Source organism: Microcaecilia unicolor, chromosome 14 (assembly GCF_901765095.1).
Source record: "Microcaecilia unicolor chromosome 14, aMicUni1.1, whole genome shotgun sequence".
NCBI classification, from domain to species: domain Eukaryota; kingdom Metazoa; phylum Chordata; class Amphibia; order Gymnophiona; family Siphonopidae; genus Microcaecilia; species Microcaecilia unicolor.
In genome coordinates, this window is record NC_044044.1 from 24,965,101 (window position 1) to 24,991,994 (window position 26,894).

General features: G+C 40.3%; 2 protein-coding genes across 2 annotated transcripts; both read right to left on the reverse strand.

Annotated features, from left to right (window-relative positions):
- Positions 1 to 2,888: 2,888 nt before the first annotated feature.
- LOC115457141 (olfactory receptor 226-like) lies at positions 2,889 to 3,839 on the reverse strand. Its single transcript, XM_030186563.1, has one exon. The coding sequence runs from the start codon at positions 3,837 to 3,839 to the stop codon at positions 2,889 to 2,891; it is 951 nt and encodes a 316-aa protein (XP_030042423.1).
- A 4,202-nt stretch (positions 3,840 to 8,041) lies between these two features.
- On the reverse strand, positions 8,042 to 17,131 carry LOC115457709 (lectin-like). Its single transcript, XM_030187267.1, has 5 exons — positions 17,070 to 17,131; positions 16,350 to 16,447; positions 14,050 to 14,175; positions 10,244 to 10,358; positions 8,042 to 8,160 (listed from the first exon to the last, which is right to left on the reverse strand). The coding sequence occupies exons 1-5, from the start codon at positions 17,128 to 17,130 to the stop codon at positions 8,063 to 8,065; spliced, it is 498 nt and encodes a 165-aa protein (XP_030043127.1). The 5' UTR covers position 17,131; the 3' UTR covers positions 8,042 to 8,062.
- Between the last annotated feature and the right edge of the window lie 9,763 nt (positions 17,132 to 26,894).

Sequence of the window (26,894 nt, forward strand, 5' to 3'; positions counted from 1 at the left end):
TGTTCAGAATGCTTCTGCTGACTGGAATATTGGTATAATAGCAATTGATCATATTATTTGTATATTAAAGCAACTTCATTGACTTGCCATTAAATCACAGCTGAAATTAAAAATTCTCTTCCTGATTTTCAAGATTATTCATTTACTATAACTTTTGCATTAACTATCTCTTCCAAATATATCATCCTAGGTGCATTTTAGATGCTCCCTCTTTGTGTTCAACAAAAAAGTCTTGCACATGGAATTGCACAAGTTCTATTGTGAGGACAGGATTTTAAATGTATTTTCCTAGCCACTATGACTTATTAGAATGTATTTACCGCCTTTTTGAAGGAATTCACTCAAGGCGGTGTACGGTAAGAATAGATCAAACATGAGCAATAGGCAATTACAGCAGTAAAAATATTCAAATAACAATACAAAGTATGGCACAGTTACTACTTACAATGTCAACATAACACATAATTGGATATTTTAATTGATAGTGAAGGGTAAAACAAAGATGTAACATATGGATAGGTAAGAAAGTAGGAAGAGTTAGAAAGTAAGGTGATTGATTTGAAGAAAGTTGCACATGAGGTCAGAGAAATGGTTAAATATTATCTCAGCTAGGGTAGGAGTGGATAAACATGTCCTACTGCAGTATATGTAGCCCACTCTTACAGTGCTCTTCCAGCCCGACACAAAATTTGTGTTTCGCCCCGTAGCAGGTGTTTGCAATTTGGTGAGTGTGTTTGGATTGATATAACTTTTATTGTAAACTAAAAATGGTATGATTAAATGCAATGACTTTATACGCACAGGTTGACAGCTCCTGATGACGCCTACGGGGGCGAAACAAATTTTGAGTCAGACTGGAAGATCGCTGGAAGATTACTGTAAGAGTGGAATAATAGAATGTGGTATAATTACCCTAATGACCAAATTTAAACAAATGATTGCAACCAGCACCAATATACTCCACTTACAATTTGACATGTCAAGTGCCTTCGATATGGTTGACCACGAAATCCTATTATACATACTTGAATATTTTGGCATCGGAGGCAATGTCCTAAACTGGTTCAAGGGGTTCCTAACCTTACGCTCATATCAGGTCACATCAAACTCAACCACGTCTGCTGCATGGACACCTAAATGTGGAGTACCGCAAGGATCCCCCCTCTCACCAACTATTTTCAACCTAATGATGATCCCCTTGGCAAAACTTCTGTCAAACCATAACCTTAACCCATACATATACGCATATGATGTAACGATATATATTCCTTTCAAACAAGACATTAAAGAAATCTCCAATGAAATCAACCAAAGTCTACACATCATGAACACCTGGGCAGATGCATTTCGACTGAAACTGAACGCAGAAAAAACTCAATGCCTCATACTTACCTCCCAATACAACACGAAGAAATGTATCGCTATTAACACACCTAAACTAAGTCTGCCAATCTCAGAAACTTTAAAAATCCTTGGAGTCACTATTGACCGCCACCTAACACTTGAGACTCATGCGAACAACACAACCAAAAAGATGTTCTACTCCATGTGGAAACTGAAAAGAATAAGACCATTCTTTCCAAGATCTGTCTTCCGCAGCCTAGTGCAATCACTCGTACTCAGTCATCTGGACTACTGCAACTCACTATACGCAGGCTGCAAAGAGCAAATACTGAGGAAACTTCAAACAGCCGAGAACACAGCAGCCAGACTCATCTTCGGAAAACCAAAATATGAAAGTAAAAAACCCTTACGTGAGAAACTACACTGGCTCCCACTCAAGGAATGTATCACTTTTAAAGTATGCACTTTAGTTCACAAAATCATTCACGGTGAAGCCCCTGCATACATGTCTGATTTAATAGACCTGCCACCCAGAAACGCTAAAAGATCATCCCGAACTTTCCTCAATCTCCACTTCCCTAAGTGCAAAGGCATAAAATACAAAGTACTGCACGCATCAACCTTCTCTTATATGAGCACGCAATTCTGGAATACACTACCACGCAACCTGAAAATGATCTACGAATTAACCGACTTCCGCAAACTATTGAAGACTCAGCTCTTTGATAAAACTTATCGCAAGGATCAAAACACATGAAGTCCATACACACTAATAGAAATGCATCAATACACTCTCTTCGACATTCTCTTCCCCCATATTTTCACCACACTTAAAACTCTACCCACAGATATAATTATTATACCTGAATGTTCTCTCGCCCTATCACTTTCCCATTATTACATTCCATTGCTCTATTCCCCTTTGATATTTTGACTTTTGTCTCCCATTACTCTTAACAATGTAACCCATAATCGAATTGTAACAAATTGTATTTCCATCATTCATAATGTATTGTAAGCCACACTGAGCCCGCAAATAGGTGGGAAAATGTGGGATACAAATGCAATAAATAAATAAAATGTTTATGACAACTAATGGACTGAGGAGTCTTGAAGGACATCTATGTGTGAAGATTGTTCATTTCAACTGATAGGAAGGAACTGATCGATTTGGACTGTTTTGAACATTTGTAATGTGCTGGTTGGTTTACCTCAGCATTTTCACCATGGACTGACTCCTAAGGACTAGAAATGTTTTCTTAACAATGTTATATATATGTGGGGAAGGAGAGTTGTGTTCTGTGTTATACCTTTGATAAGATTGTTGTGCTCTATTACTATTGAAACAATGAATAAAACTTCCTTTAAATTTACAATGATGTTATTATTAATGTAAGAACTTTCTTTAAAACTGCCTGCATTTAAAATTGAGGAATTTGTTCTATTAGATTCCAGAAGGTGTATTGTCTGAATATACCATACCAACATTAATATCACCACTACAGTTTCAAAAGTGACATCTTCCCCACATATTGTCCTATCTGTTATTCTTTCCAGCTTAGTACAATACCAGAATTCACGTCCTTCTTTAAGAGTTTCCTCAGGGCTCCTTTTACCTCTCTGTTTCTCAACGTGTAAATAATAGGGTTCAACATTGGAGCCACCACAGTATAAAATATTGATATTACTTTGTTAAACTCAAATGAATCATTTGACTTTGGTCTTACGTACATAAACATCAAGCTTCCATAGAATATGACCACAACAGTCAGGTGAGAGGCACAAGTAGAGAACGCTTTTTGCCTACCGGATGGAATCTTCACTATAGCAAACATAATAAGAATGTAAGACACTCCAATTAAGGTAAAGGAGCTGACAATTACCATGGTGGCAACAACGAAATTGATGAGTTCAGTGGTGTGAGTGTCCGTGCAAGAAAGCTTCAGCACAGGAGGAGTGTCACAGAAGAAATGGTCAATTGTATTTGCACCACAGAAATGTAGTTGAGAGGTAGAAATTAATGGAGGTAAATTAACCATGAAGGCAACTAGCCAGACTCCGCCCGCCAGTAAAGCACAGACCTTAGTGTTTATGACGACATGATATTGTAATGGATTGCAGATAGCCACATAACGATCAAATGCCATGACTGCCAGGATCAGGCACTCTGCAGATCCAAGGCAAATATGCAAATAGAGCTGTGTGATGCATGCAGGGTAAGAAATGGTGGTGACTTCAATGACAAAGATAGCAAGCATTTGGGGGACAATGTTGCAAGTATACCAGATTTCCAAGAAAGAAAAATTACCAAGGAAGAAGTACATAGGTGAAGAAAGTTGGTGGTCCAGTCTTGTTACCGCAATGATTAGAATATTTCCAGACAAGGTTGTAATATAGATAACTAACCCCACAATAAACAGTAAGAAATCCAGTTGCTGCAGACTGGGAAATCCCAGAAGGATGAATACAGTTACTGTGGTTTGATTGTCACTCATTGTCTCTTTATAATCATCTGGAAATAGAATGGTCGCTTATTATTTTTGAATCCATGAATTTACTCATGCAATAGTCTGATGTTGTCATTCTGAAAAGCAAAAGTTATCAAGAATGCTATTTAGTTCATTTGCATAAGTTGTAAAATTTCATGTGAGTGGTTCCACTGAATTCCAAGAAATCCATTGATTTCACATTTTAATTCATGAAAGGGTTTGTAAAAAAAAAAAAAAAGCTTAGATCAGAAAAGAATTGCAGTCTGGTTTTCTATTTGCCTTATTTATTTGTAGAATTTTGTGTGTTCCAAGTGTAACCTGCTTAAAATTATTGAATAGAACGAGATTTTTATCTTTATCTTTATCTCTCTCTCTCTCTAAATAAATAAGGAGTCCTTTTACTGAACTGTGGGTAAAAGAGCCCTGTGGTAGCAGCGAGGGCCATTTTTCCCATGCACCAAGATCCTTTTTTCCGCAGCAGGTAAAAGCCCACCCAGAAAAATGGCCACACGGTGAGAGAACTCTTATCATGTGGCCATGCAATGGGGAGCACTTACCGCCACCCATTGAGTTGGCATTAAGGGCTCCCGTGCTAACCAGATGATGCCTGATTACTGCTAGGTTATCGCAAAGCAAGCCATTTCCAGGGGTTTTCTTCCCCCCCCCCCCCCCCGGAAATTACATGTGCTCCAGGAGGGACTACCGCCAGTGGCCGTTTTGGGCTGGCGGTAGTCCCGGAAGAGCGAGCGGTAAGCCCGTCATATCCAGCGCCGGAGTGTACCTGGCAGTAATCAGGCAGTGCCGTGCTCTGCCCGATTACCACTGGGCTAGTGCGGGAGCCCTTACCCCCAAATGGCTGGTGGTAAGGGCTCACCCTGAAATGGCCACTTGGCAAGTGCTTTACTTGTCACGCAGCTATTTCCTGCAGGAAAGAGAGACTTCCCTTTTACCTGCTGCTGTAAAAGGGGGCCTAAGTGCACGCAAAAAACACGCACCAATGCCAGCGCAGGCCTCCTTTAGCCGCAGCTTGGTAAAAAGGGCCGTAAGAGCTTTGAAAATATGATGTTTCAAGTTTACCTTGTCAAGATGGCCAACTTAACTTTTAGCCATAAAAAGGGTTCTTTATGGAAAGAGAGGGTCTTGTTGACTAATAAGCATTTTTCTTCAGCATGCAGAAATGAAGAAATATATATATAGTAGTCCCCAGATTAAGGCCTACTGACATATTTTCAGATCCCTACTACATTTTTTCACAAGCTACCACATTTATGAGATCTACTGAATAAAGAGAACATGTTTTAAAACAACTAGAAATCAAATCTTGCGGCTCTTTAAAAAAAATATATATTAAGATTGCATTAAAAGCAAGCTCTTCTCAGTAAGATATTCTCTCTCACTGCAATTTATACTGCTGAGGGCATCTTGAGACTTCATTTCTTTAATGTAAACAAGCTATCTCTAAAGAATTTCTCACAAGCCAACATATTAGTTCCTATTTTATTGAAGAGAATGGGGATTAATTTGTGTGTGTGTCTGTTTGAATATCAGTGCCTAACTGCATAAGTCCCCTGAGTTAGCTGGTTTCACAGTTGGCATTAACCGCAAATATTTAGTGCGGATAACTGGTTAAGACCTGCTGAATAGTCACAATTAGCTCCAAACAAGGTATTTAACCGGTCAGCGGCAGTTTCTGGACAGTTAAATACTTTTGAATATCGGTTGGATGGTTTTTTTTTTTGTCTTCTTAGTCAAAAAGATTACCCAAGGAGTGATGGAACATTAATGCCTAAATATTTCAAATACCGTTTAGTATGTTGATCAAGTATCATGTATAAACCGTTATGGATGTTGACCACCACCACAGCAACTGCTATGGATTTACAACCTGCTTCACTGGCACAGACTACCCAGTAATTACTGTGGATTCTTTTGGATTCGTATTAGATAAATGAAACCTTTATTAGAGGTGCAAAAATCTAAACACAATGATTAGCTATATATAAACAATCATTACATCACTGGCCTCTACATCTCTTAGACCAGTAAAAGAAGCAAACAATCATTACATCACTATATACATATAATCATCACCAGTCCTTACATCATCTAGGCTTTTAACATCAGCTGGGGGGGGGGGGGGCATTACAGCGAAAGCCAGGAGCTTTTTAGACCAGGAGCAGATCCTCTGCACAGTGTGTCCACTCACAGATGAGCCCCCACTCTGCTGTGACAAGTCCCCCCTTTTTATTTGGCTCTGTGCTCATGTTCAGAGCTAGGGAAAGTTACAGAATGCTTCTAAGGAAAATTACAGAATGCTTCTCTGTTTAGGTAAACAAACCATACTGTGGGAACATGGTCATATGCTTTTCAACTCCAGGTGGCCAGGCTGGACCAGGAAAACAAGTGCCATCCTCTCCTTCACATACCAAATTAATTAGAGCTGTGTCTTATCTTCTGCATTCCAACTTATTTTCACACTAAGTTAAACAACCATTTTTTAAACAAAATTATTTCTAATCAGCAATACAGACCCCGAGTGCACTGGTCGATCAAGACAGAGATGAAAAAAAAATCTTTAAAATTCACTTTCATTACAGGCCTATGTCTACCACCTTCATGGAGCACTCAAGCTGTTTTGCATATTTTTGCTCCCACAGACCTCTGTGTGCAAATATTCAGGGCTTTTTTGAGGGTAACTTGGGGGTGTTGAGTACAGGCATCTTTTCCATTGTCTGCTAAAATTGACCCATGGTTCCCAAGTTTTAATGAAAGAGCTCAGGCTCTACACACCAATTCTGCCTTGTCATAGATTCTGTGACTGGTTGCAGAGGGCCTGACTATTGTGAGGTGGGGCCCTCAGTGATCACCCCACCCCTTAAGAGCAGCCTAGCATTTGAGTACCGGCACCTCTTTTGCTAGAAAAAAAATGCACTGTATATAATCAAGTACATTGATCCATCATGAGAAAATGTAAGGTCCTTATGACTAATGATCCTGAAGACCCTTTATGAGAATAGGATCCCCAGGGCCCACAATGAGTATGTGGAATTGCACAAAGAATTAAAATAATAATCAGATATAAGGGGACAAAGCTCAAAGCAACCATTGTTGAAAATTAGCTTGTGCTGCAATAAATGGAAATAAAGCTAGATTTGTTACCAAATCAGCAGCTAATGTTAGCAGACTAATAAAGAACACAGAACTAGGCCGTGTCCGTGCGTGTGTCTGATCAGAAATGTTTAATTATAGCTTGTTTATAACAGTCATAGCCATGTCAGCTGCTTGACTGAAGAAGGTGTCAGCTGTTTGACCAGAAAGTCCCAAGAAGGATAAACACGTGAATTTGTTAGATACATATGGGTGGTGGTAAACCTTTATGATCACTGCTAATAGAACAGATGGTCAACTGCTGACATATCCTGCACTTTGAACTATCTTGCATGATTTTGCTGCAACTTTCATCAGGTAAACGGTAAAAGGTAATGCTTCAATGAGTAATGTTTTCTTCACAAATGATGACGTGTAATTCATTTCTGAACAATAATGCTGATGTGTCAATTGATCACCTACCAATAAAAGGAGAAAGCCTGAAGCCCACTGTGAGCCAGTCCCGAGGAAGCCGTTGCTGTTAAGTGGGCTCAGGAGCTGCTCCACATTGGCCTTTGCATATACTAATCTGAAGATTCATTAGTCAGCTTATTGTCTCGCATGTGTTTTAACCAGTTACAGAATCTATGACAAGGCAGAATTGGTGTGCAGAGCCTGAGCTCTTTCATTAAAACTTAGGGTCCATGGGTCAATTTTAGCAGACAATGGAAAAAGTGCCAGTACTCAGTACCCCCAAGTACCCCTTCAAAAAAAGCTCTGGTTTTTAATCATTTTAATGCAGACGTTGACATTTGGTTTGGAAAATAGTTCATCAAAATACATTCCAAAATACATGCTAATTTAAAAAAACAGAAACACACACTCAAATGAGCAGCTTTGTGAAACAAGGTATTTTAATATTCTTAAATGCACAATATAAATCATTTTTTTAAACTGTAGGTTAAGTGTAACATACAGATAAAGCACAATATCACAGACTCCGGGTGCATTTTCCCCCCAGGGCCTGAGTTCTAAACCAAAATCTACAAGGCTAAAAATCAAATCTATGAATTATCATTTCTTTCAGATTTCTTCTCCAAATAGCACTGCAGTCTTTCCATTTCTGAATCACCAGTTCTGAGTTAACCGACGATTTGATTTGTCAGACAGGAAGGGCCAGTGACTTTGCAGGTGAAAGGAAATTTAGCTGTGCATATGAAATCATTCCAGGTATCATCAGCTAAGCAAATTAAAAAAAAATTAGGAAGAAGAGCTGATTAAATTCACTGAGTTCTATTAAAGAGGGAAATTTCTAAAGACACTTCTGGGCTACAGTTCATAATGCACACTAACACATTTCTATATCCTAATGCCATTCAATACATTGGGACTGATATTCAGACTGCAGGGGGTATCAGGGCTACTTCCTGCGGTCGGATCTGAGGCCAGATATTCAATGCCGGGTCATTTCCTGTACTTCAGGAAGCAGGTGGAAGCTTGACTCTTCATAAGTACATAACTATTGCCATACTGGAAAAGACCAAAGGTCCATCAGGCCCAGCATTCTGTTTCCAACAGTGGTCAATCCAGGTCACAAATACCCAGAAATAGTGTATTTTCCCCAAGTCCATTTAATAACGGTCTATGGACTTTTCCTTTAGGAAGCTGTCCAAACCTTTTTTAAACTCCGCTAAGCTAACCGCCTTTATCACTTTCTCTGGCAATGAATTCCAGAGTTTAAATACACGTTGAGTGAAGAAAACGTTTCTCCGATTCATTTTAAATTTACTGCATTGAAGCTTCATCACATGCCCCCTAGTCCTAGTATTTTTTGAAAGCGTGAACAGATGCCTTTAAAGGAAGAAGTAAAAAAACTAGCTAGTCTCACACATACAAGTAGTGACACCGGCTGTACATACTATGGCAGGACATGTTTATCCACTCCTACCATAGCTAAGATAATATTCAAGCACCTTTATGACTTTATTTGCAGTTCCTTAGGACCTCTTTTATCAAACCGTGCTAGTGTTTCCCGCATGACAAGGCCAACGGAGACCGTTCATGCACTCAATTGCCAATATAGAACTTGTACTTTGAACGTTCCATACCTTTATAGAATTTGCCCCTATCTGTGGTAACATACCGTAATGGGGTAGCATATCATAGTAACTCTAGCCAAGAAAATAGCCTTTCCATATACCGGACGAAAGTAAATGAAGAGTCTTTTTTGGGATCTTGCCAGATATTTGTGACCTGGATTGGCCACTGTTGGAAACAGGATGCTGGGCTTGATGAACCTTTGGTCTTTCCCAGTATGGCAATACTTATGTACTCATGACACATCAAATTAACAATCAGGAATTAAAAAACAAATTCTGCTCTTGCCAAATGATGTGGCTGAAGCGATTAACATAGTAGAGTTCTAAAGAGGTTTGAACAAATTTTTGAAGAAAAAAATCTAAAAATGGGTTCGCCTGCAGCATCTCCCTTTCACTTCCTCTCCTGAAGTCTAGCATCTCTCCTTCCCTACTCAAGTTGTCCATCATCTCATCCTTTTCCCTTTCCCTGCCACCTCCCCATCCTAACTCAACTCTGCATCAAAATGACACAGAGTATTTTGTGGACCTTTGGGCATGTACGATACTCAAGATTTGTCGTGCCTCTCCCCTTCTGACCCAAACTTCCTATGTGAGTGCCCAAATGGCCATTGCTTGATCTGCCGCAGTCTTTCCAGCTGTATCAAAGCACATTCAGCTTTGTGATGGAAGAAAATAAGAATTGCTTTTCAGTTTTGCTTCTGACCGATAATACACTTTAAAAGACTAAAAGTACAACAGGCTGGAATGTTCTTGAAGCCAGCTTGTGCGGGGGGGGGGGGGGGGCGTAATTAAGTGAGCAGGCTGCAATACCAAAGCAGTACAAGCTTCCATAGGCAGATGCCTAATATACCTAGTGTAGGGAACCATTTTAACCAGGTCGACTTGGGAAAGCAAATGCTTAACCCTTGATATGACCTATGAGAATTTTAATGTACTTTTTGGGATCTCCTTAGTACTTGAGGACTATTGTAGCCACTGACAGGGGCAGAACACTAGGTCTTATAGACATTTGGTCTGATTCAACATGGCATATCTAATGTTCTTATTCATATGTCTGAAAATATTCATAAAACCAACACCAATTGTGACAGCATAACAAAGTAAAAACAAAAAGAGATGTATGACGGGTCTAATTTTTCTTAAGCAAACAAGTTACTCTGACCCTTTAGCCTGTATCGATTGCATTTCATGATAGAATTTTAACCATTTGGGTTATTCACTTACAGAAATAGTAAGAATTGACGCATGCCTCTCTAGTCCCATGAAAGTTATTTGGTTCTCCGGAATGCCAGTTTTCATAATCCCAAGCTGAGCCATCAGTCCAAAAAAATGTTCGATCCTGAACATCGAATTAAAGAAAAAAAGCGATTAAGAAATCCACGATCACATTCATCCTCTTCATCGTATCTCATTCCTTATTAGTTCTGATAAGAAATACATTCTAATTATATCTACGGGGTCAATATTCATATTAATTTAAATGGCCAGAAATGTCTTATCCAGGGCTAACCATGTCTATTTAGAAGCACTTAATTGAATAGTGCCATTCAAACTGCCTGGTTAGAGCCTAAGCTGAAACAAGTTACCTAGTGGGCATTCCAGGGGTAGAATCAGCACTTAGGGCTCCTTGTTTACTATCCTGCTTATTTTCGAAAGAGAAGGGCGGCCATCTTCCAACAGAAATCGGGAGATGGCTGGCCTTTTCCTAAGCACAGCCAAATCGGTATAATCGAAAGCTGATTTTGGCCAGCTTCAACTGCTTTCTGTCGCAGGGCCGGCCAAAGTTTAAGGGGGCGTGTCGACAGTGTACCGAAGGCGGGATGGGAGCGTGGATAAGAGATGGCCGGCCTCGGCCGATAATGGAAAAAAGAAGGCCGGCTCTGACGAGCATTTGGCTGACTTTACTTGGTCCTTTTTTGTTCACGACCAAGCCTTGAAAAGGTGCCCAAACTGACCAGATGACCACCGGAGGGAATCGGGGATCACTTTCCCTTACTCACCCAGTGGTCACCAACCCGAAAAATAATAATAATTTTAACATTTTTTTCCAGCCTCTATGCCAGCCACAATAGTCATACCCAGCTCCATCACAGCACTATGCAGGTCCCTGGAGCAATTTTAGTGGGTACTGCAGTGCACTTCAGGCAGGCGGACCAAGGCCCATTCCCCCCCCCCCCCACCTGTTACACTTGTGGTGGTAAATGTGAGCCCTCCAAAACCCACCTGAAACCCACATCTAGGTGCCCCCATTCATCCCTAAGGGCTATGGTAGTGGTGTACAGTTGTGGTTAGTGGGTGTTGGGGGGCTCAGCACCCAAGGTAAGGGAGCTATGTACCTGGGAGCTTTTTCTGAAGTCCACTGCAGTGCCCCCTAGGGTGCCCGGTTGGTGTCCTGGCATGTGAGGGGGACCAGTGCACTACAAATGCTGGCTCCTCCCATGACCAAATGGCTTGGATTTGGCCGGGTTTGAGATGGCCGCCATTAGTTTCCAATATCGGCGAAAACCAATGGCGGCGATCTGTAAGGCCGGCCCAAATGTTGAGATTTGGCCAGCCCCGACTGTATTATCGAAACAAAAGATGGCCGTCCATCTTGTTTTGATAATTTGGTTGGGTACTCTGCTTTACAAGGCCGTTATTACAGATGGATGCCCTTATAGATGGGCGGCCCCATTCGATTATGCCCCTCCATCTTACACTAGCATTTTTAGCATGCACTAACCGTGTAGCCATAATATTCCTATGGGCGCCTACACAGTTAGCTTGCACTAAAACTGCTAGCACACCTTAGTAAACATTTAGCACTTAACCAGCATAAATGGGACCAGAAAAAACACAGTCCTATCTTTATGTAATTCATCATAGCCAGTTAAGGGGCCTTTTACTAAGCTGCATAAGTGCCTACGTGCGCCCAAAATGCGTCAGTTAGGAATTACCGTCTGGCTACTGTATGGCCCTGGCGGTATTTTCATTTTTTTTACGCAAGCCAGAAAATAATTTTATTTTCTGGCACACAGGTGGTAATTGGCATTTGAACGCGCATTGACCGTTATCACCCGACTAAAGTGGGAGACCTTACCGCTAAGTGAATAGGTGGCAGTAAGGTCTCAGACCCAAAATGGACATGCGCTAATTTTAATTTTACTGCACGTCCATTTCCGTCCCCCGAAAAAAGGCATTTTTTACAGATACGTTGAAAACACGCACCTGCACGAGTGCAGGCCACTGTTCAGCGCACCATAGTAAAAGGACTGAGTATCGACTTAAACGGCTATGTTTTAGCCACCAGGGCCACCGAGAGCCAGAGCAGGGCCCGGGACAAGGCCGCCCCCGGGCCCCCACCTCCACCTGAGGTCGTCGTCGTCGGGCCCCCCCACCCGAGGTCACCGGGCCCCCCTCCACCCGCTACCGGGCCAGGCCCTGCACTAACCTTAAACGCCTCCTTTCACCACATTTGCAGCAAGCAGAAGCAGGGCAGACCTTTCCTTCCTTCCATGCCCCGCCCTCGTGGACGTTACATCAAGCGAGGGCGGGGCATGGAAGGAAGGAGTGGCCTGCCCTGCTGCTGCTTGCTGCGAACGTGGTGAAAGGAGGCATTTAAGGTTAGTGCTGGGAGCGACGGAGGGCGGGCGGGTCGGACTGCGGTGTCGTCGGGCCCCATCCGGAGGCTCGGGCCCGGGGACTTTTGTCCCCCCTGTCCCCTCCTCTCGGCGGCCCTGTTAGCCACCATGCTGGTGGTTGGACATAGCCCAACACTGAATATCTGGGAATAAAGCCACCAGCTTAATATCAACCCATATGTTGTTGACTACCCCGATACCATCCCTAACCATGTCGTTGGCTACTCCCTATGGATATGAGAGTGTGGTGGTTGCTGATTGGTGGCACTTTTGCTGTTTCTCTCCTCCTTCCACTATGATCAAGCCAGCAGGGGAAGGAAGGTACTTCAGACCACATCCTTCTCCTCCTCCTCCTCCTCCTCCTCCTCCTCCCTCTACTTCCCAGGGCCTTACTGATATGTGCCCTGTATGGTTGAAAGAAATAGAACAGTTCCAGCAGCAGATGAGGAAGAGAAAGAAGAAGAAGAGACTTGAAGTGTTGCTACTTGCTACTCTTTTCTTTCTCTTACCAGCCTTATCAATAGAAATCAAACAAAATAAAACATGGAAAAGAAAATAAGATGATACCTTTTTTATTGGACATAACTTAATACATTTCTTGATTAGCTTTCGAAGGTTGCCCTTCTTCCTCAGATCGGAAATAAGCAAATGTGCTAGCTGACAGTGTATATAAGTGAAAACATTCAAGCATTACTATGACAGTCTGACAGGGTGGGAGGATGGGGGTGGGTCGGAGGTATGCATGGGGACATCAAAACATATCATTGATATTCTAACAGGATGGGTGTGGATAGGTGAGGGGAGGGTGATCAACAGAGACATACAGCTTTATGGTTTATAATGGGCTAGGAACCCCAGATCCTTGTTAAGTCCTTTCTGTTGGGTGTTAAAATATTAAATCATTCTGACTTCAAAGGTCTTACGTTCTTGTATGGTTTTAAAGTTACCTTTCAGGATTCTCACTGTGAAGTCACTGGTACAGTGTCCTGGTCCTGTAAAATGTTGACCAACAGGCGTGGGAACCCTGCTGGCACCAGTATTGTTCATATGATGTCTATGTAAATTGAATCTTGTCTTAAGCATCTGGCCTGTTTCTCCAATATAGCATCCTTCGTTACATTTTTTACACTGAATGATATATACCACATTGGAAGGCTTGAGGAGGGAGCAATCAGTGCCAAAAGAAAGGTTGGGGGATTCTGTGTACATGGGTGTGTATATAGGGCTGGTGTGATAGGTGTATGTGTGAAAGATGGTGCATCCGTGTGTGTATAGATAGAAATATGATAAAATGGACAAATTCAAACAAATAAAATGAATATTCTTGGAAGTGACACAAAACAGAACTGTTATGGCTGTCCATCCCTAATATATAATACAAAGCAAAAAACACCCACTAGTATATATTACCTTGTAAGAATCACTAGCGCCAATCCAGATAACATTGTTTTTGGAGAGTTTCAAAACAAACTGTTGCTCTTCCAGAGAGTGCAAAGAGGCCAAATGACCACCTGGAATCAGTTTTTGGCAGTGAAGCTGTGCAAAACAAGGACATGTTGTTAGACTGCACGAATCGTACTATTATATTCAGAGTGACTGATAAGGCGATACATGATCATCTACTTTTCCTCCTCGGTAAGGAACCCCACTCAAGGCAGCACCTACTACTTTCTTTGGCTGCCATTCCCCTTCCGACCTCTCATTCATCACTCAGGGCTTCTTTTACAAAGCCATGCTAGCGATTCCTTTGCGGTAAATGAGAGGAAGCTCATTCTGGGGCCTTTTTACTAAGCTGTGTAGGTGCCCTATTACCACGTGGCCCTTGCGGTAATTTTATTTTCGATGTGCATCTGCTACGCCCGCCTGAAAAGAATTTGTATTTTCTGATGCGTGGTGAAAATCGGGCGATAACTCTGACTTGATACGCAGAGGCGATTACTGCACGGTTAACGCGAGAGACCTTACCGCTAAGTCAATGACTGGCGGTAAGGACTCAGACCCAAAATGGACGTCTGCCAATTTTTATTTGGCCGCACATCCATTTTCAGCAAAAATTTTAAAAAGGCATTTTTTACAGCTGCGCTGAAAAAATGGATCTTGCGTGCACCCAAAACCCATGCCTACGCTAGTGCACTAGAGCATTTTTCAGCGCACCTTAGTAAAAGGACCCCTCAATTTCTAGGGTCTTCCTCTCATTTGCCTGGTGGGAATCACTAGTGCAGCTTTGTAAAAAGAAGTCCTCACCCAGTAACCATCACTCACCCTCCCTTGCTAATTATTAGTCCTAAATCTCTAACAAAGGGAAAAAGGGAGGCTATCAGGGTTATAGTCTTCCTCCTCTTCTCCTTCACAGTGACCATCACTCATCTAAAAAAGTCCCAAATTAAGGGAAAGGGAAATGGGACTTGATATACCACTTTTCTATGGGTTTTTTTTTTGCAAGTACATTCAAAGCGGTTTACATATATTCAGGTACTTATTTTGTACCAGGGGCAATGGAGGGTTAAGTGACTTGCCCAGAGTCACAAGGAGCTGCAGTGGGAATTGAACCCAGTTCCCCAGGATCAAAGCCCACTGCACTAACCACTAGGCTACTCCTACACTCATTCCACCAATAAGAGCCAACCTCATCAGTGACGTCACAATGGCTTGATTGCCCAATACTTGGCTCACTTCTGATATTGTGATGTCATAAGGCGAAATGGAATTGGGACTTGATATACTGCCTTTCTGCAACTACATTCAAAGTGGTTTACATATATTCAGGTACTTATTTTGTACCAGGGGCAATGGAGGGTTACGTGACTTGCCCAGAGTCACAAGGAGCTGCAGGTGGTAAAAACTGTGGTCTCCTATAAATAATTGTTCTGTTTACCTGTCTTATCTAGATTGTAAGCTCTTTGAGCAGGGACTGTCTTCTGTGTATGGTGCACAGCGCTGTGTATGCCTTGTAGCGCTATAGAAATAATAAGTAGATAGATAGATTTCCATATTTGGTTTACTTGGGTAGAAAATCCTTTTTTCAGTCAAGATGTCTTCTCTATATGTTAAGTGATATTTTTTGTTCTTTTTGCACATTAAAATATATGCCATACTTTTTATGAAGACAAATATAAAGAAAATGTACAGAAGCAATTTAGGGACCATTTTACTAAGCAGCGCTAAAACGTGGCCAGCGCTGTCCCCAGCAAGATTCTTTCATGCTCTGAGATAAACGTCACCATTTTTCATTTCTCCTATGAATGGCCATGCGCTAATTTCAAATACATACACAATAAAACAGGTTCTCAATCACTACCTAGTTTTAATTTGGATGGGGAAATAAAAAGTAGGGAATTAAGGAAGGTACTTCCCTTAATCCCTCTTGCAAAGGAGCAGCTGTAAATTCTGATTTCAAAATATTATACTGTATTTATATATTCTCTTTCTGAAATAAGGAATACATGGGTAGATTTTGGTTTAGTCCAAGCTCTGCCCAAATCATACCCCCTTGGATTCTACACATATAGGAGAGAATTCAATAAACAGTGCAGAAACGTAGGCACAGAAAAGAATTCAGCACGTGTAACATTTAGCAAGGATCCCATGCCCGACTTTTGGGCGCTCAAAAGTGTATGTATAAAAGAGAGAAAGAAACAAACTGGTAGATTTCTCGGTAGTATTCAGCCTACTGATAGGATGCTTGATCCTTCATCACAGTTCTGTCTTACCTCAGCTTCAACCCAGGAGAGGGGCGTGGAGACAAATTTATAATAGGCCGAAAAGAAGCAACTCCACCCAGTTGTGCACCACGACTCTTCATCTGCGGCTGAAAGTAGAAACGCAAGCAAAGAAACTTTGGATCTCACAACAGCTCATTTAGAATTAATTTACTGTTCAAAGAGATTCAATAGGAAATGAGGAGTTAGAATTGCAGCACATACAGGGCACCCTGTGTTTAGATTTAACCTACTACTACTTATCATTTCTATAGCGCTACTAGACGCACGCAGTGCTGTACACTTGAACATGAAGAGACAGTCCCTGCTCGACAGAGCTTACAATCTAATTAGGACAGACAAACAGGACAAACAAGAGATAAGGGAATATTAAAGTGAGGATGATGAAATAAGGGTTCTGAACAAGTGAATAAGGGTTAGGAGTTAAAAGCCGCATCAAAAAGGTGGGCTTTTAGCTTAGATTTGAAGACGGCCAGAGTTGGTGCTTGACATACCGGCTCAGGAAGTCTATTCCAGGCATATGGTGCAGCAAGATAAAAGGAACGGAGTTAGCAGTGGAGGAGAAGGGTGCAGATAAGAGAGAGAGAGAGAAAAAAAGATATTAAAGTAGATTTCCCAAAATCTGAAAAAGGTCAAAACATCAAAAATGATCTAAAAATAGTTTACATTTGCAATCTTTAATCTAGGGGTTTAAATAGTAACTATATTTACCTTGTCCAGCAGTGAAAACCACAGCAAGTATCAACATGAGTTCAGTTATTTTCCTCATCATTCTGACGTGTTGGATCCTGATTGATTCAAGCATAAATGTGATTAACTTGTCTACAATATTTCAAACACCTCACATTTTATAAACTGTATGATCCCCAGTTATTTTATATTTATTTATTCATTCATTCATTCATTTTATTTAGATTTTGCTTACACCTTTTCAGTAGTAGCTCAAGATGCATTACATTCAGGTACACTGATGTCAACATTTGCTTATTTCTGATCTGAATAAGAAATATTACCTTCAAAAGCTAATCAAAAATATATATTGTTAGTCCAATAAAAAAGGTATCATCCTATTTTCTTTTCTTTATTTTATTTCTATTTATTACCATTAAAAGTGGACTAACATGGCAACTACATCACTTTACTTGTTGATTTCAAAATTAATTTGAAGTTTCTCTTTTGTATGGTTGTTATCCCCCAAATATATATTTTTTCACTTGATTTTAACATGATGATCAAAGTGACCAGAATGAAAATCAGAAAAAATACAATTTAAGACAATCAGCATTTATAATGTCTGATTCTTATATCCCACATAAATCATTCCATTTTTTTATATTAGGTCACAAGCAAATACCCCCAAAATTCCAAGGATAGCATTAAGTTGATTAAAAGAAGGTACTCACTAAATTTTCAGCAATGCACCCGCTTTGAAGAAACAAATTTAAGTGTAAGTCTTCAAAGCTTACCTTGAAGTGCTGGCTCTCAGGGGATCAGGGCTTTTATACTTTAGTCTAGCATTCCAAGCATGCCTGTCTACATCCAATCATTCACACCTAGACAAATATATCCAATCCAGCCATTTTACTTGAAAGCTTCATCTTGAGCATGAGAACTGTACCTTTTTGTCAAACAATGCAATCATGCTTCCTGGTAACATCTAATATTAGAGTAAGAGACATATTTACACAAGACTGGGTCTTGTCTGGTAAATGTGAAGTATGAATACTTGTAGGATCAGTGATTCTAGCCAAGTATAAGAAGGAAAATCTGTTCCCAGGAAATGTGGGCTCCCGTGTGAAAATCCCCTTAAAAGTGCTTAGAACTTTCTCCAACAAATCACAAATTCTCCGAAAAAGGTGTGAACATTCTCCATGTATGTGCTTGTATATTTTATCCAATGTGTGTATACATTGTTCAGTCTGAGCTCTGTCCAAGTTATCCACCCCAAAACACCTATTCACGGTACATGTATAAACACACATAATCTTAACAATGTGGTTAGCTTTATGTGTTCTATCCAGCCATAAAATTTCAAAAGACCAATTTATTTGTTCTTATTTTATTTTAATTTATTTTATGAACCCTGGTTCATAAAATCATCTACGGCGAAGCCCCGGGATACATAACAGACCTCATAGACCTACCAACCAGAAACACAACAAGATCAGCACAAACATATCTAAATCTCCACTACCCAAACTGCAAAGGACTCAAATACAAATCAACCTATGCATCCAGCTTTTCCTACATAAGCACACAAGTATGGAACGTGTTATTAAAAGCCGTGAAAACAACTTATGACCACCTAAACTTCCATAAGTCACTAAAAACTAACCTGTTCAAAAAGGCAAACCCTACTGACCCAACCTAAATTGCCTGAACCCTGCAACACAATCGAAACCAAAGAGTGCAATGGACATAACACAACTCTTCCACTCTACGATTCCCTATTGTGTCTGTTACACATGAACTTTATTCTACCACTACATCACTTTGTAATTGTTCATACCGGAATTGGCGATCGCCTTTATGGTACTATGTAAGCCACACTGAGCCTGCAAATAGGTGGGAAAATGTGGGATACAAATGTAACAAATAAATAAATAAATTATGTTCTTATATTAGGTTCACAGGCGGTAGTTTGATAAAATCAATATAGTATTACAAAAGATAAACTCGTATGGTAGCAACATCCTTGCAGCAGTCATCGAAAAAATGTTGAAGTCAATAATTTTCAGAGACAATAAAATGACAATTGCTTTCATTTAGGAGGTAATTATATTGCATTTTTAATAACAAGGCCACCCAGTTGTATTTTAGATTCTCATCCAGATTCTATTTTTCTTTTAAATCTGATCAGATGTACTTTGAGGATTCTTTACTACCCTCTGAGCATTTTGTTTCAGCAATGTACTTCTTTGAGGGGCCCTTTCACTAAGGCAGGCGCCTATGCATGTCCAACGCGCGTCAAATTGGCAGTACTGTCCGGCTACCGCATACTCCGGGCGGTGATTCCATTTTTAGCGCACTTACCCAGCGGTAATCGGCAGTTGGGGTGCACTGGACACTTACCGCCCAGTTAGCGTGTGAGAACCTTACCGCTAAGTCAATTAGAAACTCTCCAAAATACAGCTGCGAGATTGATCTATGGTAAATCGAAGTTCGTCCGTTCCAGACCATTACGTGAAAAACTGCACTGGCTACCTGTCAAGGATCGTATAACATTTAAAATTTGCACCCTGGTGCATAAAATCCTCTACAGCGAAGCTCCAGCTTAGATGGATAATGTTATCATCTTACCGCCCAGGAATTCTTACAAATCTTCCCATTCTTACATCTCCACTACCCCACATGTAGTGGCCTCAAGTATAAAACCAGCTACGCATCTACCTTTCCCTGTATCAGCGCACGATTGTGGAATGGTTTACCCAAATCAGTTAAAACTACTTCCAACCAACCGGCTTTCAGAATATCACTGAAGACCACCTTATTCAGAAAAGCTTACGCTACAGTCCCGCATTGCATTAGTGACTCCTGAACTGTTAATGTTATGCGGCCATATTGAATTCTTCTGCACCTTTCTCTTTTCTTCCCCTCTGTCATTACTCACCAACTACTTCAACCTAAATGTATCTGATTGTTTGTTACTAGATTGATGTAAGCCTTTTTTAAACTAATGTAAGCCACATTGGGCCTGCCCATGGGTGGGAAATTGTGGGATATAAATGCTATAAATAAATAAATTAAGGTCTCAGGTCGAAAATGGACAGGCACTGGTTTTCATTTTGCCGCATGTCTATTTTCCGGCACAATAAAAAAATTCCTTTTTTTCCAAGCACGCTGAGGACGTGGACTAGCCTGAGTCCACAACATGCACCTACACCAGCGTAGGCCACGTTTGCATGCACTTTGGTAAAAGGGCCCCTGAGTGAATGCTTTCCAGCAAAGTCCTTTTGTAAACTCATGTCAGAATGAAGCCCTTTCTCTTGTTTGAGGTAGGTTCATGAGCTTTAAGGCATTACCAACGCCCTCAAATATTATCATTCACTTTGCCCCTTTCAAAAATATTTATCTTTCCTCTTTTCTTGAAAAGGAGTAACTTGATCTGTAACCAGGACTTTAGTTTACATTTCTTGTACAGTTGAAGTGAGGTTTGACTTTTCTCAGCTAAACTCCACATACATTAACACACATTCCTGTGCGTACCCTGAAGACGATACAGTAGTTGTCATTCCTATCAGAATGAAACATAGGAGCAAAATCTCTTGCAATCTGGGGGTTACTAAAGCCCATTTTTGGCCCTGCCCAATTTACTTCCTGTCACAGCACCATAGACCCCAGTTGGGAGCCTGAAGTTTATTACACACATATTCTCCTGGATTCAGTATAAGTCACTGAGTTTTCTGCGCTCAGATGTGGGCATGATTTCCAAGATGCACACTCATCTCAAATCGATTAATGAGACAATTAATGTCAATAATTCAATGATAACTACCAATTATTGGTGTTAATTGACATCAGTTGGAAGTTGTCAATGAACACCAATAATCGACAGTTATTAACACCCAACCCATAATGTACAACCCCAAAGGGTTGTGGCTATTGGAGGGGAATGGGTGGATCAGGGGTGTTCTCCCAAGATTGGCGCAGTATTATAGAATCTGGGTGATTCTCACCCAATTTTGCACCAGGTTCCGGTTGGCATAAATCCTAGTGAGTACAATCGGGCATGAGAATAAAGAGCACTCATCGCAAAGAACCTTTTTATAGAATACTGCGGAGAGCTGATTTTCCTTTGCACCCAATTGTGGCACCATTTACACATATATGACTATATTCCAGGTGCACAATATTCTGTAAGTACATGATAAGTTGGAATGGCAATATTTTGTGGCGGGTCATCACAAAGAAGGAGTTTGGGTGAAGCATGTGTGCTGGCTAGCTTGTTACCCAGTTAAGATGCATGCACACCTTGGATACACAATTTTAGGTACCATATATAGAATCTGAGAAAAAACAAAGTCAGATCATCAAGATCCTACCTAAACCTACACTACTGAAATACAAAACAACTTACGCAGCCGGCTTCTCCTACATAAGCGTACAACTATGGAATGGGCTCCCAAAAGCTGTGAAAACAATCCACGACCACTTGAACTTCAGGAAATCACTAAAAACCAACCTCTTCAAAAAGGCCTACCCCAACGACCCCACTTAACCCTCTTCACCTACCAACACAGCGTGACTATGATCGAACAGGATAACACACAATCTTCATCCATTTCGACCCTCCACTTATACCTCATACGATCACTATACAACTTTGTATTTGTTATCCACCGACTGGGCAAACGCCTTTGACTGTACTATGTAAGCCACATTGAGCCTGCAAATAGGTGGGAAAATGTGGGGTACAAATGTAATAAATAAATAAACAAGCAATACCTTATCTAATATCCCTATATCTGACCCCTGTCAGATCTGAGCAAGTAAAAACATCCCCATCTAGATTATTCAAGCAACATGTATTGAGTATTTGTGTATTTTATATTTTACATTAATTCTTGCAAGCGCCGTACAAACTCTGGCATTATTTGCCGATAAGCAGACACAGTAGCAAAGTATGTACTTTTATTCCAGGTGCTAATTTATTAGTAGCCATTGACATGTTTATGTGACCATAAACATATGAGAAAGACTTTATGAAATTACCCCCGTCCTCTGTATTCTATATATAGCGTGCGTAAATCTGTGCATGTGGTCAGTTTATTCACACTGCTAAACTGTTTAACGAGTCACTTAGTCATGATAAGTGGCTGATAATGACCACTTGTCATCACTAATTGGACTTAATTGCAATTTACACCCGTTTCTTTCCAGGTGTATTCTATAAAGAGCAACGCATGAATTTCACTGTGCGCAGCCAAAATGGGGGGACGCGGTCATGGGTGGAGCATGGGCATGTTGCTGCCATCAATCATATGTGTGCGGATTGTTCTAGAAATCAGGCCTATGCATGTATAAACTGCATCTGAATTTAGGCGCGGCATACGCGCATCCATTGTGTGTACCTAGATTTAATACACCATACATAGAATCGGGTCCTGTATGTAGAAGTATCATATTGTATAATTTAACAGATGTCCGCAACTATCTCTGTGGAAAAATACTATCTCATTTTCTTTTTCAGTATTCCTCCCTCCAGCTTTATCTTTTCCCATGTCCAACATTTTCCAACAATAATACCCTCTGCAACGTATTTTAAGCATCCCTAATGGTATATTCTGAAGCAAGGTACTTCAACTATGCTCAAAGGAGCAGTAAATGAGCTGACAGTTATTCTCTCAACCCACGAGTGATTACACACAAAGAAATAAACAAACACAAGGCAATTATTGTTTGAATTAAATAGGTAAACGGCGCAGTCTTTTCAAAGACGTGTTCTTCATCAGTCAACAAGTCCTCCTGTAATTCTGCATGGGATCAAACCAGTAAATTCCAGTGGAGAACCCATTTCAAGTATGAACTACAGGTAACATTTAAAAGTGTAACTCAAAGAAATACCAGAGAAGGGGACTCAAACTGTTCCTCTTTAATAACCCAGGGGCCCTTTTCCTAAAGTGCACTGAAAAATGTAGGCGCGTGTTTTGGCCGTGCGCAGATCCATTGTTCAGCATGCCTGTAAAAAAGGCCTTTTTAACATTTTTTGCACAAAAATGGATGTAGGGCAAAATTTTAAATTTGCGCGCCTCGGTTTTGGGTCTGAGAACTTACCGCCAGCCATTGACTTAGCGGTAAGGTCTCATGTGTTAACCGTGCACATAGAATGACAATTACCGCCCAGTTTCTGCCGCATGCCAGATAATAAAAATTATTTTCCAACGTGCGTAGCAGATGCATGTTACAAATATTGTGATTGCAGAGAATCTGAAGTCTTTCCTCTGACAAATAATAAGAGAGAGTTACTTGTTCATAAGATCTAATTGATAGTGATTTCATACGCAAGTACCATACGTATCCTTAATAATTTTTTTTATAAACATGCTATTATTGGTACTAATTAGATTTAATTGGGTCTTACCCACATAATGTTAGGCATGGGATCTGCGCCTAAAATTTACGTATGGTCCAAAACAGGAGACATGGAAATGGGAGGATCATGGGCATTTCGGGACAGATTGAGGTGTGTTTTTGAGTTACACAAGAGTAGAGGAGTGTGGTAGCCGTGTTAGTCCACTCTTAAGGTTATCAATGTGGTATATATCATTCAGTGTAAAAAATGTAACGAAGGATGCTATATTGGAGAAACAGGCCAGATGCTTAAGACAAGATTCAATTTACATAGACATCACATGGGCAATGCTGGTGCCAGTAGGGCTCCCACACCTGTTGGTCAACATTTTACAGGACCAGGACACTGTACCAGTGACTTCACAGTGAGAATCCTGAAAGGTAACTTTAAAACCATACAAGAACGTAAGACCTTTGAAGTCAGAATGATTGAATATTTTAACACCCAGCAGAAAGGACTTAACAAGGATCTGGGGTTCCTAGCCCATTATAAACCATAAAGCTGTATGTCTCTGTTGATCACCCTCCCCTCACCTATCCACACCCATCCTGTTAGAATATCAATGATATGCTTTGATGTCCCCATGCATACCTCCTACCCACCCCCATCCTCCCACCCTGTCAGACTGTCATAGTAATGCTTGAATGTTTTATATACACTGTCAGCTAGCACATTTGCTTATTTCCGATCTGACGAAGAAGGGCAACCTTCGAAAGCTAATCAAGAAATGTATTAAGTTATGTCCAATAAAAAAGGTATCATCTCATTTTCTTTTCCATGTTTTATTTTGTTTGATTTCTATTGAGTTACACAAGTAATTGCAGAATAATGGTGCTCCATGCATACATTTAGACATGAAAGCAATAAAGAACCAGAGTCTAACAGGGAGGGAAAAAAACGAGAGAAAGAACGATCCAGATTATCAAACCAACTGTTATTAAAATATTTTGTATAATGGTGGAGAGATCTCAGAGTATAAACTCACCCAAACGAGACTACACCAAAGTGATTTATGCCTCTAGGGGTGGACAAGCTTCTCGATCATAGAACTTCTCCGCTATCTTTTAATTTTTTATTGTTTGTGAGCAAAAACCCTCATGTGCTCTTCTTTGAAAATAAACAAGAAACTCAATACCGTGCTTTAAAATGTCTGAATCAATTCTCTCATTCACTCCGTCTGGTGTCGTGTCACCAGCGGTTGTTTTTGGGACAGATTATTTTTGAAGAGCTGGTTTACCACAATAAATTTAGGCATGGGCATTTGCACTGTGTTTTCATTGGTGCCAATCACCATGCCTACATTTACGCACAAACTCCCTGCTTAAGCATTAATTCCATAAACTGCACCAAATGTTAGGCACAGCCTATGGAATAATCCTTGATTGGAGGTATACAATAGCCTTCATTTCTTGTATCTTCCTGGTAGAGCTCAAGACACAAACATCATATAAGTGTTGAAAATATTGACTTAGATGTCATTGCCCGTAACGTGGTGATTAGCTTTCTGCACTTGCAAAGACAAATCTGTCACATGCAACTGTTTGTAGAACCATCCTTAGGTACATACAGGTATTGTAGGGACATCACCACAACTTTCAAGAAACTACTGTGGTGATCAAAAAAGCAGTTTGACTACTACTCCACTCTTCAGATCTTCATGGAAGTTCAATCAGCCAGCCTCTCAACATGACATTCTCTCTGCCCACACTTCACACACAATACCACAACAGCTAAGCCTGGACTAACATCGTAATGCTGACGTGTACAATGACTGCCAAATCCTTTCTATCTCAAACTCAGCAATCACTCATCTTTAGCCGTAGTGTGTACATGAAAGACCATTTTAACAATATAGGAAAGGAATGGACGTGAACTTAACCAAATCTACTATGTTAGGATAAAATATTGTAATAATTTTGTCTTAATTATGTTCTTAGCTAAAACTCACTCTCAATGGTAAAGCTAGACCTTTAGGGGTCCTTTTACGAAGCTGCGGCAAAGGGGAGCCTGTAGTGGCATCGGGGCATGTTTTTGAAGTGCGCCAAGGCCCCCTTTTACCGCAGCGGGTAAAAGGCAGGTTTTTTTTATTTTAAGAAATGGACGTGCGGCAAGTGAAGCACTTGCAATGTACCCATTTTGGGTGGGAACACTTTACTGCCACCCACTGAGGTGACGGTAAGGGCTCCCACACTACCCCAGCGATAACCGGGCAGCACATGGTACACACCAGGGATACAAAAATATTTTTGTAGCACCAGAAATGGGATGAGAACTACCGCTGGGCTTCTGCCGTAGCCCGGCGGTACTTCCCTTTCAGCAAAGTAAATCAACTCAAAGAAGCAGACATTGGACTGCAGGCTGGAAACAGTACTAGTTGATTGTCTGAGATCTTTTCCTCCTACAAAAAAAAATAAAACAATAAAAAATTAACAATATATAAGGTTCTAGATCTACCCTTGAGAATAAGTGTTAAATAATCTATAATTACAAGGGTTTGCCACTATTAACGATAAGTAGTATATTTATATTCTTTAAAATCAATATATTTTCTTTAACGATCATTGACAATAAGTTAAAGACTCTCTGGTATTGTTTAGAGCTCTTCTGTTAATATGCTTATTTTCTAAATTCATGCATATACTCATGATATGCATGTACATGATTCTAGGACTTCAGTCCCCTAGATCAGTAGCACGGTGGCTTGGGATGAAAAGGAAAGTTCAGTAGCCTCCAGATCTATGGTTCAGTTATGTTATACTCTTCTTGCTCAGAATGTTAATATCTACATTGAAATCGAAGTGTTGAAATAAATATATTTTCCTCATATATATGTTTTTTTTTACTTTCAAGCAGTTCCTCGCAAAGAATAATTCCACTTCAAGTTTTGACTGTCTTCTGAAATGGTAATCACTCCTGACCTTCTCGACTGACACATGTATAATCTCTTTTTTGTTAGGTGCTGAAATGATGACTCTATAGATTATATACTACCATATTTGTATTCTTGAATTCCCAACCAGATTACTCTTTCCTCATGCATTATTTCTTGATATTTATCATTCGTTGTATATTGTAAGCCACATTGAACTCAAGTGTGCTTGGGATAATGTGGGATAAATCTTATCAGGGGTTATATACCATTTCTAGATCTCTTTGAAGGAATGAAGTGCTCTATTCATTCTAAAATATGTGTATGTCACAAATAAATAAATACATATTTTAGAATGAATAGAGAATACCATTCCTTCAAAGAGATCTAGAAATGGTATATAACTCCTGATAAGATTTCAATGCATCTCAAACATGCATTGTAGATTTTGATTGATGCATGGCACAATTTCTACCCATTGAATTCTATAAAGTGAATCATAGGAATATTTTCCATTTTATTAAAATAGAGAAATAGCTTTCTATCTGTGTTTGCATTCCAGCCTTTCGAGGACAAGGAAGGAAGAAGAGAAGAA

Excerpts from the sequence above, each read along its gene's own strand:
- LOC115457141 (XM_030186563.1), bottom strand. The coding sequence starts at position 3,839 with ATGAGTGACAATCAAACCACAGTAACTGTATTCATCCTTCTGGGATTT.
- LOC115457709 (XM_030187267.1), bottom strand. The coding sequence starts at position 17,130 with ATGATGAGGAAAATAACTGAACTCATGTTGATACTTGCTGTGGTTTTC. Across the intron at positions 10,359-14,049 it reads GCGCTAGTGATTCTTACAAG|GATCGAACATTTTTTTGGAC; the intron begins GTAATATATACT and ends TTCGATGTTCAG. Across the intron at positions 8,161-10,243 it reads CGTCAATTCTTACTATTTCT|CTGATGATACCTGGAATGAT; the intron begins GTAAGTGAATAA and ends TAATTTGCTTAG.